General features: G+C 39.6%; 2 protein-coding genes across 4 annotated transcripts in view; one reads left to right on the top strand and one right to left on the bottom strand.

Moving 5' to 3' along the window:
* Orp8 (Oxysterol-binding protein-related protein 8) overlaps window positions 1-21,140 on the top strand; it is a 732,808-nt gene that overhangs the window by 270,606 nt on the left and 441,062 nt on the right. The gene's annotated exons all lie outside the window — the stretch shown is intronic.
* The window catches only part of LOC137639913 (phospholipid phosphatase 1-like), a 118,092-nt gene that overhangs the window by 25,378 nt on the left and 71,574 nt on the right, over window positions 1-21,140 (bottom strand). For 2 of the 3 annotated variants that reach the window (XM_068372196.1, XM_068372194.1), the window contains exons 3-5: window positions 14,580-14,801; window positions 7,727-7,858; window positions 6,772-6,948 (exon numbers count right to left, since the gene is read on the bottom strand). In XM_068372196.1, coding sequence (XP_068228297.1) covers window positions 6,772-6,948; window positions 7,727-7,858; window positions 14,580-14,801 — 531 coding nt within the window. Of the gene's footprint in view, window positions 1-6,388; window positions 6,533-6,771; window positions 6,949-7,726; window positions 7,859-14,579; window positions 14,802-21,140 lie in introns of all 3 variants that reach the window. The other variant, XM_068372197.1, reaches the window with a different exon arrangement.

The raw sequence follows: 21,140 nt of genomic DNA, 5'->3' as shown, positions 1-21,140 counted from the left end.
TGAAAGTAATTTTTATATTTCCCAACTATACAAACCCGAGTTCATTAACAGGAGAATGATTCAAATGCAGCTGGAGAACTCGACCGCTTAAACTTATAACGAGGTGTCGGGAGTAACCAGTTTATAGATAGGAAACCTCGTCCTCCCCTGCCAGTACACTGAACAGTCACTTTGATTGCATCTGGGACTTTTGGGGACATCAAGGCAGAGTGTTACGTTAAAGGACTCGGGTTTGCATAGTTAAGAAAAATACAAATTATCTTTTAAATTTGTGATTTTTTCCCACATAAGTACAAACCTTCGTCCCTTAATAGAAGACTCATCCTTATGTTGGAGGAACCCCTATTACCAAACTGGCTGGCTAAAATCTTGGGATAGCTAAGCTCAGCCATGATAAGGTACAGAGAATAACAATCTAGACACTTCATGAACCAGGGTTGATAGTATCATCAGGTTCACATCACAAGCAACCAAGGATATTGCAAAAGTAAATTTATTTTTGACTAGTAAATCTGTCAAGTAAGGCATATAAAAAATAAATGAATTTGCCTGTAAATCTCTATCCTCCCCCTCATAAGGAGGTTGGTGGAATGAAAACTTTTCTTTAAAAGAAATAGAAAAGCTTGCTATAGTTGAGGTTTACCTGTATCTATGTCTGCCCAGCTACATAGGATTCCAACAGCTATACCCCAAGGGAGGGGAAGATGAGAGCAAAATGGTCAGACAACCTCCCTCTCACCCTAGACTTATGTTGCAACCCCTATCTTAAAATGTGATACTTTTGGTCTTGTAAAGGACATGGGTTACTACACCACTTGGTGAGCAGTAATCACAGGTTCCCATGAAAACGTATCCTAAGACTTTGAGCGCATTCCCGCAAATAATGTGCAGTAAAGGTGGTATGTCACTTCCATTTTCAAGCTTCTAGAACTTGAGCTACCTTGAAATATTTCTTAAAGTCTTAGAGTAGCACTAACTTCTCTGATCTTGTGGGAGCACATCTAAACTAAGATCTGAAGTACCAGGAGAACTATGGCATAACACTGTCGATAGTCTCTTACAGCCAAAAGGAGATTTTATTTCTAGTGACACACTTTTCACCTAACATACTTAATAGGTTCTGTAACATGGGTCTGGCAGTCTAGGTTTTTTAAGATAGTGCCTTACTGCCTTACTGATACTAAAGTAACTCATCTGGATCCTCGGTTCCTTCCCTAAGTGATAAAAACCTGAAATCAAAGATAGATGGATTCTGAGTTTAAGTCACAAAATCAGGAACTAAAGATAAATAAACCTACTGAACACTGAAGCCATACGATACCAAGTGGTATGGTATGCCTTCTGAACGTTGAAAAATAGGGCTACTGTGATTTGCTTTTGTTCAAACCTTTACGTACATGATTTTCCAAGAGTACGCATAGTTCACCTGATAAAGAAAACATAAAAACTCTTTTCAGGGTAAGGTCCCGATCTGAGACTAGCCTGAAGGGTTCAAAAGGAGCCATCTTTAAAGACCACAAAACTTTAGTCATATCCAAAGCTGGAGGTTGAATTTCATGAGGAAGACAGATCTGCTCCATACTCCTGATAAGTATAGACAATTTCCATAGAGAAAATATCCACTCCTCTCAATTTCTGTACCTGGCTCATGGCCGAATGATACCCTTTCACTACCTAGACTGAAAGGTGTTTTTCCTTTCGTATATAAGCTAGAAAGTGTCCGCTTCTAGTGGAATAGAGGCTCCAGAAGAAGACATATTCCACTGACGGCACCAACCACAGAAGATGCCCCAAATTGCCTGGTACATGTTGGTGGAGGATTTTCTGAGGTAGCAAAACATGTCTTGCACATAAAGCCTTTCTCTCAGAGGAGGTGCTGAATAAAACACTCTTGTGAAGTAATAGAGATTCCACAGAGTTATAACCTCTGCAGGTGAGGATGACCGGGCAGATTGTCAATCAATCAATCAATATACCAAGGCACTTCCCCCAATTTTGGGGGGTAGCCGACACCAACAACGAAACAAAACAAAAAGGGGACCTCTACTCTCTATGTTCCTTCAGCCTAATCAGGGACTCAACCGAGTTCAGCTGGTACTGCTAGGGTGCCACAGCCCAACCTCCCACATTTCCACCACAGATGAAGCTTCATAATGCTGACTCCCCTACTGCTGCTACCTCCGCGGTCATCTAAGGCACCGGAGGAAGCAGCAGGGCCTACTGGAACTGCGTCACAATCGCTCGCCATTCATTCCTATTTCTAGCACGCTCTCTTGCCTCTCTCACATCTATCCTCCTATCACCCAGAGCTTTCTTCACACCATCCATCCACCCAAACCTTGGCCTTCCTCTTGTACTTCTCCCATCAACTCTTGCATTCATCACCTTCTTTAGCAGACAACCACTTTCCATTCTCTCAACATGGCCAAACCACCTCAACACATTCATATCCACTCTAGCCGCTAACTCATTTCTTACACCCGTTCTCTCCCTCACCACTTCGTTCCTAACCCTATCTACTCGAGATACACCAGCCATACTCCTTAGACACTTCATCTCAAACACATTCAATTTCTGTCTCTCCCTCACTTTCATTCCCCACGACTCCGATCCATACATCACAGTTGGTACAATCACTTTCTCATACAGAACTCTCTTTACATTCATGCCCAACCCTCTATTTTTTACTACTCCCTTAACTGCCCCCAACACTTTGCAACCTTCATTCACTCTCTGACGTACATCTGCTTCCACTCCACCATTTGCTGCAACAACAGACCCCAAGTACTTAAACTGATCCACCTCCTCAAGTAACTCTCCATTCAACATGACATTCAACCTTGCACCACCTTCCCTTCTCGTACATCTCATAACCTTACTCTTACCCACATTGACTCTCAATTTCCTTCTCTCACACACCCTTCCAAATTCTGTCACTAGTCGGTCAAGCTTCTCTTCTGTGTCTGCTACCAGTACAGTATCATCCGCAAACAACAACTGATTTACCTCCCATTCATGGTCATTCTCGCCTACCAGTTTTAATCCTCGTCCAAGCACTCGAGCATTCACCTCTCTCACCACTCCATCAACATACAAGTTAAACAACCACGGCGACATCACACATCCCTGTCTCAGCCCCACTCTCACCGGAAACCAATCACTCACTTCATTTCCTATTCTAACACATGCTTTACTACCTTCGTATAAACTTTTCACTGCTTGCAACAACCTTCCACCAACTCCATATAACCTCATCACATTCCACATTGCTTCCCTATCAACTCTATCATATGCTTTCTCCAGATCCATAAACGCAACATACACCTCCTTACCTTTTGCTAAATATTTCTCGCATATCTGCCTAACTGTAAAAATCTGATTCATACAACCCCTACCTCTTCTAAAACCACCCTGTACTTCCAAGATTGCATTCTCTGTTTTATCCTTAATCCTATTAATCAATACTCTACCATACACTTTTCCAACTACACTCAACAAACTAATACCTCTTGAATTACAACACTCATGCACATCTCCCTTACCCTTATATAGTGGTACAATACATGCACAAACCCAATCTACTGGTACCATTGACAACACAAAACACATATTAAACAATCTCACCAACCATTCAAGTACAGTCACACCCCCTTCCTTCAACATCTCAGCTTTCACACCATCCATACCAGATGCTTTTCCTACTCTCGTTTCATCTAGTGCTCTCCTCACTTCATCTATTGTTATCTCTCTCTCATTCTCATCTCCCATCACTGGCACCTCAACACCTGGAACAGCAACACCTGGGCAGATTGTACCCAGGAGAAAGCGCTCCCGAAACCTCCACTAGTAAAAGCAGAAGGTCCGGGAACCATTCTGCTTGAAGCCATTTCAGATTATTAAAAGGGAGATTTAATAGCCCAATAAAAAAGAAATATATAGTACATATGTGATAGAAGTCTGTAATAAATAGAAATTTAAATATCTATAAAACCTAGGTTTCTTGCAAATGTTAAAATCTTCAAAATAGAATTTCGCAGTCAGATAAACTGTCAAAAAGATTCTTGCAAAAACATGAATATCTCTCTCTTTAGAAAATATTACAATTGTAAAAAATATATGTTGTATGCTTAAAATTGTGTCACACTCGCTGCACCAGGAACTGCTTCATGAAGCGTGCACAATAAAAATTACGTTTTCCTTTCTGACGATTCCCATATAAAAACAATTGGCTTTATTCAATTTAATATTGCCCGATTCATTATTCCACTGAGTTTGCAATTTTGTTCCTATGAAATACTTTATTATGGTATAATCTTTAACGGCTAGATAAAAATATATTAATTTAGCAGCAGCATCCGCCTTTTCATTACCAACAACAAGTCTAATGGATGATATCATTCAGAGCTGAGAGGTTTCCAGCCTGACAAAACACAGACGGCTGAAAAAGGCTGGAAACCCATTCTGAACTTCTTCTAGAGCACCCTTTAGCAGAATAGTCTGCACCTCTGAACGAAGAGCAAGGTCTTTTTTTTGTTCTGGGGGTGATAGAAGGACCACATCATCAAAACTGAAATGAAAGGAGGGGAAAAGCTGGTGAACAGGTCGTGGTACAAACAAAGAATGTCCACCGTCTACTGCTCTGCCTTGTGAAATTGACACCTCCATTTCTCTAGCAGGCACACCCCACTGGTGGTGGTTGAATGGAGGACTTGCCAACCTAGCAGTAATCATGGTTTTACCTACCTTTCCCTCTTCTATTCTGATTCTCTCTCCTTCATTGTCGAAATGGCTGACCAGAATCAGTAGGCTTTTGAGACCTCGATGGTGCAGTTCTCAAGTCATTCCTATTAGACTCCAGTCTTGTAGATGTTCTAGAAGTTTGTGTAGAAGGAGATGACCTAGAATGGTTGTTCGAGAAGGAAGGTTGGGACCTTCTAAAAGATACTGTTCAGTTGAGAAGTTAATCTTAATTAGATTTTCTCCACTTTTCAGCTGTTAGTTCTACTTGCTCCAAGGGACACAGGGAAGGTCCTTTAAGAGAAGAATTTCCGAGGTTCAGCACCTCTTTCTAATCCACTTGCTTCACGATCTTAGAGGCCATGTTTCGCTTCTTCAAAATCCAGTCAGCCCACTAGTTAACCACCAGGTGAACCAAAAACTCTACAGATTTTGTAACCATCCAACAGAATCAGGAGAACTCCCTCCTCTCTGGAAAGTAATCATGTTGTTGATTGATATACTATCTGGATACCATATCCAGCTGACACCGAAGAGGGTTGAAGATTAAAATATCATCTTGATTACCCTTATTTGGAGAATTAAAAGATCTCACAGGCAGAACCTTACCCTTTGATGTAGAACTCCTATGCCTACCAATAGCTGGCAAACAAGGAGGAGGAGGATCATGATCTCTTCTACAAGATAACTTAGGGGAATCTCTTAACAGCTATCTTCGAGTCATTATTCCTCATCCCTTCGAACCATTTGAAAAGGGTGAACAAGGGTTCTCTGTCACTCTGGCACAAACACTTTCTGGAGATTCTGGATCTGAAGGTGGTCGTCTGGAGAAGAAATGCTGTGTAGATGAGTGGACACTTCTAAAAGAACAACTCGAGACAAACTTGATTAGCGACAGCCTGTAGTTGTCAACTTAAATGCATCTCAGGGATCTTCATCATTTATGCATTTGAGGATGAGAATCTAATAAAGATGTTACTCGTGACATCCTGCAAGGGTCATACTATTGCCAACCGGCAAGAGTGCAATATGACAAGAAAGATCTGAAGCCCTGAAGAGCAAGAATCCTGAATACAACAAAGATCAGGAAACGCTCGAGACTTCTGGACCCTAAATTCCTCATCTGATAGAACGTTGGTGTTAGAAGGTGGCAGAAATCAAAGTAACTATTCAGTGTACTGGCATGGGGGTGGGGCTTCCCCGTCATCGGCCAGTAACTACTAGCTAATGCCGACAATTCGATATGAGTTTTAACTGCCGAGTTCTTCGGTTGCACTTGAATCATTCTCCTATTAAAGGACGAAGGTTTGTACACATGTCGGATCAAATCCCTAATTATTTGCTTGTAATCAGGTTCTTAAAATTCTGGTCTATCTTTAAAAAAAAAAAAAGGCCCAGCAGCAAAAGCAGAAATCTAAAAGGGTCCAACAGCATAGGCAGAAATCTACAAGAGTTTAAAAGAACAAAGGAGCAAATATAAAAATTTAGCTATAGTATTTGGTCATAATGCAATTCAAATTAAAACATCAACCAGATAGTACCCAAAGCAAGTTACATGCACGAGGGAAGAGGGAAAGCAAATCATGAAATAAATCATGCACACTCAAATAAGCGTCACATATGCTGCAGTATAAAAATTAATGACCCTGACCCTGAGATGCTCTTTCTAAACAAAGTCTATCTTGCTGTGAGAAGATGAATGACTACAAAACTGCAATACCGTATCCTCTACACCTTCCCTTCGATGCTTAGGTGGACGGCGGCCATCAGAAAACAGATCCGAGGTATACAGAGACTAGAAGGTTGTATGAGATACAATCCCACATAAATTCTAATGTCAGTGATCAGGGTCACTGTCAACATTTCCTATTTTAGCAAAACTCAAAATGTAAATATTACAAACTATATTAACAACCAATGCAGGAGTTTAAGTGTAAATAGCAATGGAAAATAAATAAAATCATTCTGTTATCAACAAATATTAAAATATTCATCATGTTACTCAGGTATATAGAATAAGAGAAATACACTTACAATGAGAGTGGCCACAAGCGTTCCAATAATAAAACCAGAAAGAACATCTGACCAGTGGTGTTTGTAGTCAGATATCCGAGAAATAGTTGTGTAAAATGTCAGCATTAGACAAACAAACTGCAAGAAGGGTCGGAGTAACTCGGGACCTTTAAACTTGAACCGAACTTGCAGGTAAATCTGGAATTGAAAAGGTCAAAAGAAAAGGGAAATGAATTTAAAGGATATTGAAAAAAAAATTAATTTTGAAGAAGTATTGGGTACATTTATGCATGCTTCCAGTAAAAGTTTTGAACAATATTATACTTGTATATGACACTTATAGGGGTATTATCACAAGTACATTTTCTGTCCTTTTTAGCCCCTTGTGCCAAACTGGGCACAAAATTGTCAATATTTCCCCTATGTGATGGTAAAATATAAATTCATGTTCATTATGGCAGTGCTCCAAGAAATTAAGCAACTCTTAAGCTGCAACTTGGTGAAAATTTTGACTTCAAGATGCTAAAAGAAGACAGGAAACATAACTTGGTATAATGGTAATATGATATTCATGACATCTCTTCCTTTAAGAGAGATTGAGGGTAACATCTATTCATCAGTAAACCAGATGCCAGTCAACAGAATTTCCAAACAACCATATCACGCAGTATGCATGATACATGAGACACCAAAACTTAATGAATACTGTAATTATTATCCATGGTCTATGTAAATCATACAAATGTTTAAGTAAACCCAAAAGGGGAAAAAGGAATTCCTAATTTCCTAGGAATTTTTTATAATTTTAATTTTTTATTCAAATACAACCATAGGAATTCTACACACTTAAGGTTTAAGTTTATAATTTTTTCATGGATGCTATCATGGAACTTTAGCAAAGACACAACAAACTCAAGTAAAATCGTAGATAAACAGTACAGTAATATGTAGCAAAGAACATCTACCCACAACTTACCACTAAGTAGATCATTGTATATGCTGAGAATGATGCATGACCAGAGGGGAAACTTAGACGAGCTTCCTTTAATCTATGCTCATCAGTATTTGTGCATGGGATATGTTCAACATATATCTCTGAACAGTTAATCTGAAAAAAAAAAAAAAAATGAAATAATACAAGGCAAATGATCTTGGAATTCTAAAATCAAGTATCATATACCAGGTACTTTGATGCAATTCAATAATAACAGATAGAAATAAAACACTGCAATATGACTGAAAAAAATGTACAGTGGTACCTCTACATACGAATTTAATCCGTTCCAGAACCAACTTCGGATGTAGAAAATGTTCGGATTAGAAACAAATTTTCCCATAAGAATACATGGTAATTCATTTAATTCGTTCCTCAGCCTAAAAACCCATAATAAATCCTCAATAAATGGCTACACATAATTACACATAACAATAACATTACTGCATAATATGTAAGAAGCATGTAAAAAAGATAATTATAAAGAAATAATACATAAAAAATGTGTTTTATTGCCACTTTACCTTAGTGACAGGCCAACGCAGGTGTAGGATTTGCTACGCCGGAGATGGACGATCGGCGAGAAGGTAGACATGGTGTTAACATGTTCTTTAAATAAATACTCTCTCTCTCTCTCTTTCTCTCTCTTGTTCTTCTTCACTGTTAGTGTTAGAGACGAGAGAGAGAGAGAGAGAGAGAGAGAGAGAGAGAGAGAGAGAGAGAGAGAGAGAGAGAGAGAGAGAGAGAGATTAAACAAAAATGAGAGAATAAACAAATATGTGTTGTGTACATATGATTTTTAACAGCGTTAACGAGTTGACAGACAGTTAAATGTAACTAAAAAAAACAATATCAGCGAATCTGAATTCCTTTATTAACTAAAACAAATATTGATACAAACACACTCGTGTGCGTATGCGCAAACACACACGCACGCACGAGGAGACACGATCGGCGAGGAGGTAGAGATGGTGACTGCGATAACATACCGTAACTTACACTACGGAAATTTTAATCTAACTTAGCATATTTATTTTTTCTTTTATTTTTATATTTCCTATTTTTTACATTTTTTTTCTTTTGATTTTCTATTTTCATCACTTTCAGTTACGAGTTACGGTATGTTATCGCAGTCACCATCTCTATCTCCTCCCCGACCGTCTCTCTTACTGCGTAGCAATTCCTGTTTTAGTTAATAAAGGAATTCAGATTAGCTGTTATTACTTTCTTAGTTACATTTAATTGTTTTTCAACTCGTTGACGCTGTTAAAAATCATATGTACTCTAAACACATTTTTGTTTAATCTCTCTCTCTCTCGGAAAAAAATAATAGACGTATCTAACACTATAACAGCGAAAAAGAGAGAGAGAGAGAGAGAGAGAGAGAGAGAGAGAGAGAGAGAGAGAGAGAGAGAGATTTTATTTAAAGAACATGTTAATGCTATGTTTAGAGAGAAACAGAAAAAGAGAGAAGTCTTCTTTAAAAGAGCTTGTTAATGCTATCATGGTTTTCTTTGCTTCACTTTTTTCTTTCTTTCTGTTCATCACGCTGGCCCTTCTCACAAATGATCGTTGCCAACAATCTCTTTGTCCTTTATCCCTATCAACAAAAGGCATTCTATCTCTTCCAGGGTATTGCTAAGATGTCTTGTAATAATGGTGATCCCCTTCGATGGTTATTTGCTTTAATGGCTGCCTTCAGCTTGATGATCCTCGAGATAATAGGCCTATTCCGGCCATATTGTTTAGCCATACAGTATCACTCACATGCACACTGCTCTCATGTTTTTCTATAATTTCTTGCTTCTATTCTAATGAAAGAATTGCCTTCTTCCTGTACTGGAACTTAGCTTCTTAGGCACCATGATTATAGGTAAAATCAAAAAGGAAATGTGAGAAAAGGAAGAAAATAAGCACTGTTAATAACAGACCAAACAGAGGACAACCACACGATACACACAAGAATAGAGAACTGAGCACTCGACGCTCAATGGCGTAATGTTTACTTCGTGTGTCGAAATAAAATTCGGGTGTAGAGTCAAAAATTTGCTCGAATTTTACTTCGGATGTTGGAAAATTCGGATGTAGATACGTTCGTGTGTAGAGGTTCCACTGTATATGAAAATACTGTACCACTCAAAAATCTGAACTGTGCAATAAGAAATTTAATCTCAGCTCTGACTAAAGTGGAAGAAGCAAGTCTTTAAAATGGATACATGAAGGATACAAAATACATCAATAGGGATGTCACATATCATAGAGAACTAAAATTTATAAAATTAAGAAGCATAGAAAGTGTCAGTAAATATAGTTAAAATACATACATACATATACCAAGGTACTTCCCCCAATTTTGGGGGGTAGCCGACATCAAACAAATGAAACAGAAAAGGGGACCTCTCCTCTCTATGTTCCTCCCAGCCTGACAAGGGACTCAACCGAGTTCAGCTGGTACTGCTAGGGGTGCCACAGCCCACCCTCCCCGGTTATCCACCACAGATGAAGCTTCATAACACTGAATCCCCTACTGCTCCTACCTCCGCGGTCTTCCAAGGCACTGGAGGAAGCAGCAGAGCCTACCGGAACTGCGTCACAATCGCTCGCCATTCATTCCTATTTCTAGCACGCTCTCTTGCCTCTCTCACATCTATCCTCCTATCACCCAGAGCTTCCTTCACTCCATCCATCCACCCAAACCTTGGCCTTCCTCTTGTACTTCTCCAATCAACTCTTGCATTCATCACCTTCTTTAGCAGACAGCCATTTTCCATTCTCTCAACATGGCCAAACCACCTCAACGCATTCATATCCACTCTAGCTGCTAACTCATTTCTTACACCCGTTCTCACCCTCACTACTTCGTTCCTAACCCTATCTACTCGAGATACACCAGCCATACTCCTTAGACATTTCATCTCAAACACATTCAATTTCTGTCTCTCCGTCACTTTCATTCCCCACAACTCCGATCCATACATCACAGTTGGTACAATCACTTTCTCATACAGAACTCTCTTTACATTCATGCCCAAACCCTCCATTCCTTACTACTCCCTTGACTGCCCCCACCACTTTGCATCCTTCATTCACTCTCTGACATACATCTGCTTCCACTCCATCATTTGCTGCAACAACAGACCCCAAGTACTTAAACTGATCCCCCTCCTCAAGTAACTCTCCATTCAACATGACATTCAACCTTGCACCACCCACCCTTCTCGTACATCTCATAACCTTACTCTTACCCACATTAGGGGGGGGGGGGAACGTGAGGATGACCTGGCTGCTCTCGTTCCTGTAGGCTCGCGTGGTGGCTCACACGGTCGCTGTGCCTCCCGATCGTGCTGGTGATCGCGCGATAGAATCCTACTACAATCGCGCTTGGGCGATCGGTTGCGTGCGCGCGAGCGCGGAGATGATGGCGAGGGCGCGCGTTGGCAAGCGATGGCGCGCAGGGCGTGTAGGAGAGCGACTGCGCACAGGAGAGGGTACACGCGGGCGCGTAGGGGATCTCCGGGATGGCGAGAGGGCGCGTGGGCGCCCTGGTGAGCGATGGCGCGTAGGCGTAGGAGCGCGCGGGCTCTCAGGAGATCGAGGGGACGCAGAAGCCTGATCCGAAGTATCAGGAAGCGCAGGCGGGGGTGCAAGCGATTGCACGCGTTAAGGAGAAGGTTCGCGAGCGCGGGGACGAGCAGGATCTCGGCGAGCGCCCGCGTGCAGGGGTGTTCCCCCTAGCGCGTGGGCGAGTGGGAGGGTGCGCAGCAGGATCTGGTGTCTGCGCACGATGGTGCGTAGGCGATGGCTGACGCTGAAGAGAAGGAGAAGCTTGAGTCTTCCTTCTTGTGCCCAGATCCGGAGATCGTTGGCGCGCAGGTGAAGAGCACTGGCGTGCAGGCAAACGCTGGCGCGCAGGTGAAGAGCACTGGCGAGCAGGGGATCGTGGGTGCGCATCAGGATGAGGGCGCGCTGCTGTACGCTGGCGAGGAGAAGACCGCTGGCGAACAGGAGAGCTCTGGCAAGCAGGAGCGCGCTGGCGAGCAGGAGCGCGTTGGCGAGCAGGAGCGCACTGGCGAGCAGGTGAGCGCTGGCGAGCAGGAGAACAATGGAGAGAAGTCTCAGCTGCAGGAGGTCTCTGGAGCGTTGTCTCCGAAGATGAAATTCTGCGTAGAGAAGACTTCACCGCAGGAGGCAATTGCGCGAGCGCGCAGGAGAGTGTTGAAGCGCAGGGGATACCTGGCGCTTATGCCCCGAAGGGACTGGTGCCCGTTGGAAAACGGGATGCGTGGGCGCCCAACACGCGTCAGCAGCCAGGAACGGAGACGGCAAGTCCGAAGGTCTGGCAGGCGAAGGGGAACGATCGGCAGAGAGGTCCAAGGATGCAACTGCAACGGTCGGAGCACAGCGAGGAGGATCCTCTGCGGGGGACTGCGATGGCGAAGAGCCGAAGAGGCGCCTCCTAACTCCCTTGTGAGGAGAAAGAAGGCCTCTACGGCGAAGGGGAAGGCGAGCCTTCCGACAGATACGTCCTCTAGGGGCGGCAGGCAGACCATCATCAGTCCTCCGAAGAGGAGTCTGTGTTAGTGAACTCCCCCGCGAGGGAGAATAACCTGCTGGAGAGACCGTAGGACTTACCTCCTTCCTCGAAGGATGTTCGGAGGGAGGAACTAAGCCTTCAGCTGCATCGGGAACCAAGGCAGGGGTTTGACCCAACTCGTCGGAGGCCCCTGGCACAACAACGTCGACGATAGACAGAAGGTCAACCTCTGCTATCACTGGCGACTGTTTAACAGCAGCCCCCAATTGGATTAAGTCAAACAGGGCTTCCCTGGAGGGCGAGCCCTTAAGCCCCAAGGAAGCCCAAAGCTGCAACAAATCATCATTATTCACAGAGTTAAATGATAAATCCTCCCCCGAGTGAGGAGGAGGAGGAGCTGCCTCGCTATGGGAGGCAACTCCCTCTCCCGAACCCCGAGGTCGGTCAACAAAAGAACAGCTTACGCTACCACTCGACGGTCTCTCGGAAGAGGCCGCTCGAGTGGGAGCTTCGGAGGAGGTTCGGGCTACGGAAGAAGAGTCCCTGGATTTTTCTTACTTCAAGGAAACCCTTGAAGGAGAAAGATCCCTTTTGGACTTCTTCCGGCGCCGGGAAAACCTTTCCCACTGGGAGGTAGACCACTCCCTACACTCATTGCATACTTTGTCTCTGTAACACCGTTGGCCCCTGCAGAACGGACATAAGGAGTGAGGGTCTGTTTCGACCGCCGACATATAAGTGCCACAAGGCCGGTCAGGTAATCCGGGGCACTTCCGCATAATGGTAGAGGCCAACTTCCAAACACACACTGAAAGAAAAAGCAAAAAGATTAAGGCTGTCAATAAGCGAGGGTGTGAGCAGACACATCTGTTCATCACCCGAGCCAAAAGCAAAGTGAGCTATTCACCGGTGTGTGAGGGGGGGAGGGGTAGCTAGCTACCCCTCCCTACCTCACCCTCCTTAAAAATCTAATGGCTCGTCGTTTCAGCTACGCCGAAAGTAATACCCTAATTAAATAGCGTGGTTTGTATTTCGGTTACGGAACAAACAGTTGGATAAGAAACCTCTTTGACATTGAAGCAGAATACCTGCCTGACAAAAGGGGCAAGGCCTCCCTTCGCCATCCGCTAACTACTGGCTATTGCTGACACCTTGTTGTAAGTTACGGTTGAATCAATTCTCATACTGTATTATCATATTAAAGGACGAAGGTTTGTGTTCGTGTAGAAACAACTTCTGTGTATATGAAGAAAATCTTGTAGTATAAACATTAATACAAATTTCATACAATACTCTATTATACTTTTAATTCCAGAATAAGTTAAAACCAATGTAGCAGCAGTAGGGGATTCAGCGTTATGAAGCTTCATCTGTGGTGGATAACGAAGGAAGGTGGGCTGTGGCACCCTAGCAGTACCAGCCGAACTCGGTTGAGTCCCTTGTCAGGCTGGGAGGAACGTAGAGAGGAGATGTCCCCTTTTTGTTTCATTTGTTTGATGTCGGCTACCCCCCAAAATTGGGGGCAGTGCCTTGATATATGTATGTATGTATCAATATATTACAAAAGTAATACACCTAGACCCTCCAAATTCACGGGTTCCAATACATTAATAAACACACTATGAAATGTCTGATGTTGCCTAAAATATTTTTATTTCCTCAGTTACCATGTTTAATATTGGCAACACATGTTTTTGCTCATACTGTAAATCATACATCGTAAACTACAAAAATTCAAGTAAAGCTGTGTAATCCTGTTCTTCCTTTCTCTGTGTTAATGATCATTATAAGTACTGTATGGTAATTTCAAGCTCATAATGAGCCATATGTCTATTCATACAATTGTAAATGATATAAATAAACTAATATATTTCTAAATTTGTGCAAATATTTAAAATTAAAACTAAAGACATTGCTCAGGCAATACGGTCTTTCTTACGAAAAACTAAATGATTTCCTAAGCCTATTGTTGGTTCTAATGGATTTGTAACTTACAGTTTTGGCAATATCTATTTAAATAAATGGGTGTTGGCTTTTATTGTTATATTGTCAATCAAATTAATTATCTAATAACTTTAAATTTAGGCATTTCAATGTCACTTCATATAATACTACCCAAACCATTAGACTATGGGCTGATCAAAGCCCCATTTGCCTGGGACCAAAATGGATGAACAGATTTCCAACTTTGCTTGGGGATAGCAGCTTCAACCCTCACAAACCTGAAGGGCCAACATTAACAAATTTCAATTCTAAGAGTATAAATGCATAAAACTTGAAACTAAAACATACTGTACATACCTGAGACCAATCAGGTTTGCAGATGTCCACAAAGTGAGGTCTTAAACGGCCAACAGTATACTTGGCAATATCTGTTGTTAACTGTGAACAAGCACATCCAAACAGAAAAGTTCCCACTGAGCTATATGCAGCCCAAAACCATGCGTGCATTGTTCGCCCGCACATCTTGACTGGTTTTCCGACACTTTCGCGACGTGTTCTTGTCCATTCTAAAATGCATATCTGTGTGCATATGAAGACTATACATTATAAATTTGTACTTTTTTAAATCAATTTGAGACAAAGCATTTCTTAAGCATGAAAAATAATCTAGCACAATTATTAAAAATGAAAAAGATAAGACACTGAAATCGGCGTTTGTATAATTTTTTCTCCTTATCTTCCAGAAATTGATAAAGGCTCTGAATGTGTCGAAATCTTCCAAAAATCAATGGCACTTTAAAGCTTCATAAAATGAAAAAGCTAGTAGATATGTATTTGTTTCTTTAATGATAGATCTAAATTAGTAAAATATTTGACAGTTAAATGATCCATGACCAAATTTATTAACAGCAAATTACAGATTGATTCTTTCTCATTTTCAGTGTTTTAGTTGAACATTGATATATCTCTACCAGAGTAGGTGGTATACAAACCTTCATTCAAACTGGAAAAGGAAATATACCATATACTGTATAATAAAAAAAACAGGATAGAATAGGGATCTCTATATTTCAGAACTAATCTTGTGGGCCAACATTATGATTTGTTAGGTAACTGTGACTTTGCTTAACTACTTTAACAATCATAATAGTTTGACTAAAATATATAAAAAATACCTCTTATGATTCATGAACTGTTAACACATACTATACTAGAACCAGCATTATGTAAAAGATTAATACTGTACTCTGACAGACATGCTGTACTAATGATTAATTGTTTACCATTTTCCTGAGCTTTAAAGTCTTCTGTCTCATTCACCAACTCAATAATAGCAAGAAATAATTATAAAGCAACCAAAACAAATTAAGATTATGTTGTAAAATATCTGCTAGTTCATTTTCAGTTTTATACTTCACCCCCTTAACAAAAAGATGAGGTAAAATATATTCTTGGTTAAAAAAATGGAAACACCTTGCCAATGAAAACATTATTCTTGTGGCTATCACTTTGAAAATCAGATATATATATATATCCTACAAAAACTTCTGCAATGTTCAGAATCAATTTTAAATAGGATTTAAAAAAATACAACTCGAAGAAAAGAGGCTTCTGGCTATATACTTCATAACATACGCAATTCCCCTCTGGGATTAAACTATGGCTTTCAAAGGTGGCAGATGACTTTAATATGGTATAACCTAGGTATTCAGTTGGTTAAAAGTCTCAAAATAGAAATGATTGGAAGCCAGCAAGTGAACTGACAATATTAGACTTTCTACCTCTAAAAAAGGCCTATGAACTTTGTGAAAAGGCTTGAATTTAGAATCAATGTAAGTGCTCCTTGCTTGCAAATGCACAAAAATCTTAGACATAATGAAAAGAATTGGCCTTAATAATTTGCAGTGCAACTGGGAGAAGAGTTTTTCTTGATTCTGGGACAATAAATAGTATACTGTAGTAGGTCTTTACAATTCTAATAATCTTATCCACTATTGCTTCTGTTTCCTAATTTCTTTTTCTTTAGCTACATCTACCTGTAACTTCCTCCAAATCAGATGTCAGTACCTATGTTATCTTATAAAAATTATCTCTTATTATGTCATCTGATTGTGGTACTACCATTACACATGAAAGTGTTTCCACATATTCTAGCTTTTCTTCTGGCGCTCCGAAGTGTGGTAAGTAGACTGGAAGCCCATGCATCGCCCTCTTTTCCAAGATAAACTTGATCTAAATTATTCTTTTCTGTATTTTCCCCCACATCTACCATATAGTGTATTTGTCATTTCATGATTGACCAATATGTCTACTTCATTATGCTCTGTCTCACTACATTTCTACCAAAACTTATGCTTCTTAGTGTCACTACCATCAACTTATGACCCCCCCCCCTCCTTTATCTCTTACTTCATGAAAAAAAAAAAAAAACTACTCTTCTCCAGGCTAGCATTTTCACCACTTCCATACTAATGTATATACAATTCTCATCTTTAGTGATAATGCCTTATTTTTCTTTACTGAGGATCTTTTGCAACAGTCACTTAATTAAAGGCTACCAGCCATTAGGTTAGTTTCAATTTGAGATTTTTTTTTTTTATAGTTTGTTGTTGTTTTTCTTTGGCAATTTCATGTTTGTCACATACTCATTTTGAGTTCCAAAGTATAACCAAACAAGCAGAGCATTCTGAACTCATACCAAAAGGGAAAACTTTAGTTCGTTGAATGTTGTTTAACATGGAAAAAGACCGTTTGTATTTAGAATATACCAGACTATTCTGAATATGTGTAGGCAAATGAAAAAGGCTGTAACTAGATAAGGCCATTCTACTGTATATCACACTGTTTGGCCAAACTTGGAAATGCCCAATTTCTTAGTTATATTATTCCAATCGGCAAATGGTGCCTTGGCTAATCTACAATGCATTACTATGTAAAAAAAAATAGTAAAGTGCAAGTGATGTATATATCCCTGAGACCTATAATTTATTTTTTTGTTTAATTTCTTGTACAATTCTATCCACTGAAAATTTAACTCATGTCCTGATGTACACAGGGCAACGACAATATGGCAATTTATCCTGCTTAAAGAGAAACACACCAAAGGTGTCCTTTCAAGAAGAAAAAGTTGATAAAACCTTAAAAAAAGAACTTCTTACCTCTTTTCATTTAATAATGAAAGTTTGTTTACAGAAACGATAACATGCCCAAAAAGGCTCCATTTATCAGATTCTTGAACACACAATGACACAAGCATCATAACCACTAAAAGCAGTGATAATTGAGGCATTAATATACATTGTTTCACATGTATCACATCAATGCTAAATTATCACACATACAGTATTAAGAATGTGAAAATACTGAAGGAATTGCAAAGTAAAATGAGTACTAAGTATTAAATAAAAATTAAAAAAAGATAAACAATAATTGGAAACGCGTTCATTTGACTCCAAGATAAGTAGCACCAAATAGTTACACCATCAAACACTTATTTCAAGTTATTTTGGATTTATTCACAATAATTTAAACAAGACTGTTCAGAATTATGTTAGGTTTGTGCCTAATGTCAAGAGAGCATGATAAATATTTTGGCAAGACAAAAATTTGTATTTACCCAAAACAATTTCTGATAATAATAAATGCTTACCTATTCTGACTTTTGACAGTCTACCTGAAATTAATCTAAAATTGACAAATACTAAAGGTAAATCCAATACCAGACCTACTTAAAGATGCTAAATTTGATAAGACAACTTTGCTACACTAGAAGCCTCAAAACATTGACTAAGGTTTACTGAGGTTACTAGATTATCAACATCACAGCCATACAGTATAAACTGCAGCTACAGGTATAAAGTAGAGTATAGTAAAGTCAAAACAAAAAGTGCTATTCCAAGAAATTTACCACGGATGATATTAAAGTTGATGACTACCCAGATTATGTTAAGCGACCTTGGAACCAAATAGGGTGAAAGTCTAAAGCAAACATGAAGAATACCGGTATTTATTTCTTGAGGACTAGTATACCAGTTAGTTTGTAACATGAAATAGTACAGTATATATAAATACTTCTGAAACCCAATACTGTACTATTATCAAACTTAATTTTGAAAGAAAATGCTATAAAAATGAAAGACCTCTGAATACTATCAATAGGTAATAACATAAACAAATTAGTAAATCTGCAATTAACTGAGTTATTAACCGATAATGATTTCAAAGCTTGGAACTTATCCCAATTGCAGTACTGTATAATCTTTCTTAATATTCCTCAGCACCAATTAAAGATCTGTTTTACAAAAGCTGACACAAAATAAAATAACATCAACAAAAGAAAATGCTCCATGTGGAATTTTGAAATTTGCTTTTACATCAATTAATGAGATGTTAATATTCATGTTCAATTATTGCATAATTCAAAAGGCAGTGTAAGACTTGCCTGAAAAGTGCACCAACTCCCCAAGCAATCTCATGAAAATTTCATACCAATGTAGATGTTCACATCTCATCAAACATACACATTTTGATTTGAGAAACTACAATACATATAAAAGTAAATCAAAATTAATAACAACAAAGATACTAAATTTTATAAAGCAAAGACATCAGTGATCACAAAACAGATGCTTAAATGTACTGTCAAATGGGGTGGTAATACATGAACTAAAAAAAAAAAAAAAAAAAAAAAAAAAAAAAGCTATTTCTATATCAATCAGAATTTCAAATATCTTAGCCCAAAACATACACCATGATACTTACCAGGTGTTGGAAGATCACAATCAAGAGGAGTCCTCTAAGAAAAATGAAGACAGTTATGGTTAACTACTCTAATAACCACTGCAGTGCAAGATAACAAATACTGTACAGAACTCCAGCTGACATTATCTTCTGATCCCATAAATCTAAATAGTGCAACTAGAAACTACAGTTATCTTCAACTCACTAATCTTCCATCTTCAGGAAGAAAGCATTTACAACCAGATACAGTATTTGGAAGGTAATTCCAACCACTTACAGTATGCCTTCTGAATAAAAACAATTGACTTTATGAAGAAGCAGATTGCTTGCTCTTGTAATCTAAACCTCAAGACAGACAACACAAGGTCTGCATCCCTAGTACTACCAAATTCAAATCATTGTTAAACTCAACTACATACACACCTGTACTAATACTTATTGTGTCACTTCTTAACATCTACATTAGATTTATAAATGTAGGCAATGAGGCTCAGTTATGGGGCCTAGGAGGCTATTCAGCACTCATGTGCAACTGGGGGAAAGCCAAGTTGCTTTATGAATTAAAAGGTCAAGAGGTTGGATAGCAAGATAAAGGAAAGGGAGAGTGGAAATGTATCAGAAGGCTAAAAAGTGATTGCAGATAGGGGGCATAAGAGTACTGCAAACAATTTGTAGTGATGCCTACAGTGATCCTCTTGAGGTGAACTTACAGCTCTACCCCCACAGGGTTCTAATATCTGGAGAGCCTCCCTTCTGGTGTGAATCTGATTTTCTTTCTTTGTTCTACTCATGTTGCTATACATAATTCAATTTGTGGCTCAATTTTCACATACAGTAGTAACTGGGTTGCAGCATTTAATTCGTTCTGGGAGCAAGCTCACAATCTACCATGATCGTATTCTAAAAATATTTCTCCTAAGAAATAAAGGAAATTCACTCGATGGGTTCCAAACGTCTATAAATAGACAAACAGTACAGTACACTAATTCTTAATGGTTTTGTAATGATAATTATTGTCAAAATTATAAACCCTAACAAATAATTTATAGGAAATTAATAACACAACAAAAATTAGAAATAGTTATTGTGGCTAGCGTGTGAGAGGAGAGAGAGGAGGAGGAGGAACAAGGAGGTATTGCTTGAAAGGTCTCCCTCCATGAAAACTTCTGTTAAAATATCAGGAATTCTTTCTCTTGATCAACGTTAACTATTATAAACTGGATCACTTAATTTACGCTTTTTGGACAATAGGTTGTTCTTTTTCACCCCCTCACATTCAAATTTCAGAAGGAATCTATCTGGATATAACTGATTTTGCCTTTTCTCTTGAATGGCATGGAAACAAGACATTGCACTGTCAGTAAATACATCGCTGCTCGCCCTGCCAAAGCCTTATCTGGGCGATGCGCTTTCTCAAAATTTTGCAGGTTTGTTAGTCTGTTCCCCTCCTCTTCTCACAAAATCTCTTCCACATTCTCTTGATGCTGCACCTTATATAATTCCAACAGATTCTCAGTCGTTAGCTGCTCGCCATGTTCCACAAGAAGATCATTGACGTCGTCCTTGTCCACCTCCAACCCCATTATCATTCTCAAAGACATAATTTCATCAACTGCCTCCTGCAAGGGTTCATATCCTTCAAAAACACATTTAGGCCACAGTTTCTTACAAACAGAATTAAGGGGTCTCATGGTGACCTCCTTCCAGGCTTTGTCAATGATCTTGAGGCAGTTGATAATATGAAATAGTCTTTCCAAAACTCTCAGAGGGTGAAGTTAGTCCCTTCGATGACCTGGAATCATCGCTGGAACATTGCTTCAGTGTAAATCTTCTTAAAAGTATGAAATTACCAGCTGATCCATGAGTTGGAGTATTGGAGTGGTGTTGAGGCAGGAACTTGTTCCTAATGAATTTGAACTCCTCAATTAAGTTGTCTTCCAAGCCTGGAGTATGGGCAGGAGCATTATCCATAACTAACAAGGGTTGGAGGGAGGTTATCCAAAAGGTACTTTTAACCCTAGGGCCAGAAACCTCATTAGTCCTTTCCACAAACAAAATGAGAGCCATCCATGCCTTGTTTAACCTCCACATGACATTCAGTTGCTTTTTCTATACCTTGCCCTTAAAGGCTTGTGGATTCTCTGAGTGATACACCAGGAGTGGTTTGATTTTGGAATC

This window comes from Palaemon carinicauda, chromosome 4, assembly GCF_036898095.1.
Source record: "Palaemon carinicauda isolate YSFRI2023 chromosome 4, ASM3689809v2, whole genome shotgun sequence".
In the NCBI taxonomy this organism is placed as follows: domain Eukaryota; kingdom Metazoa; phylum Arthropoda; class Malacostraca; order Decapoda; family Palaemonidae; genus Palaemon; species Palaemon carinicauda.
Note: the sequence above shows the minus strand (reverse complement) of the source record. Positions and strands in the feature narration are given on the sequence as shown.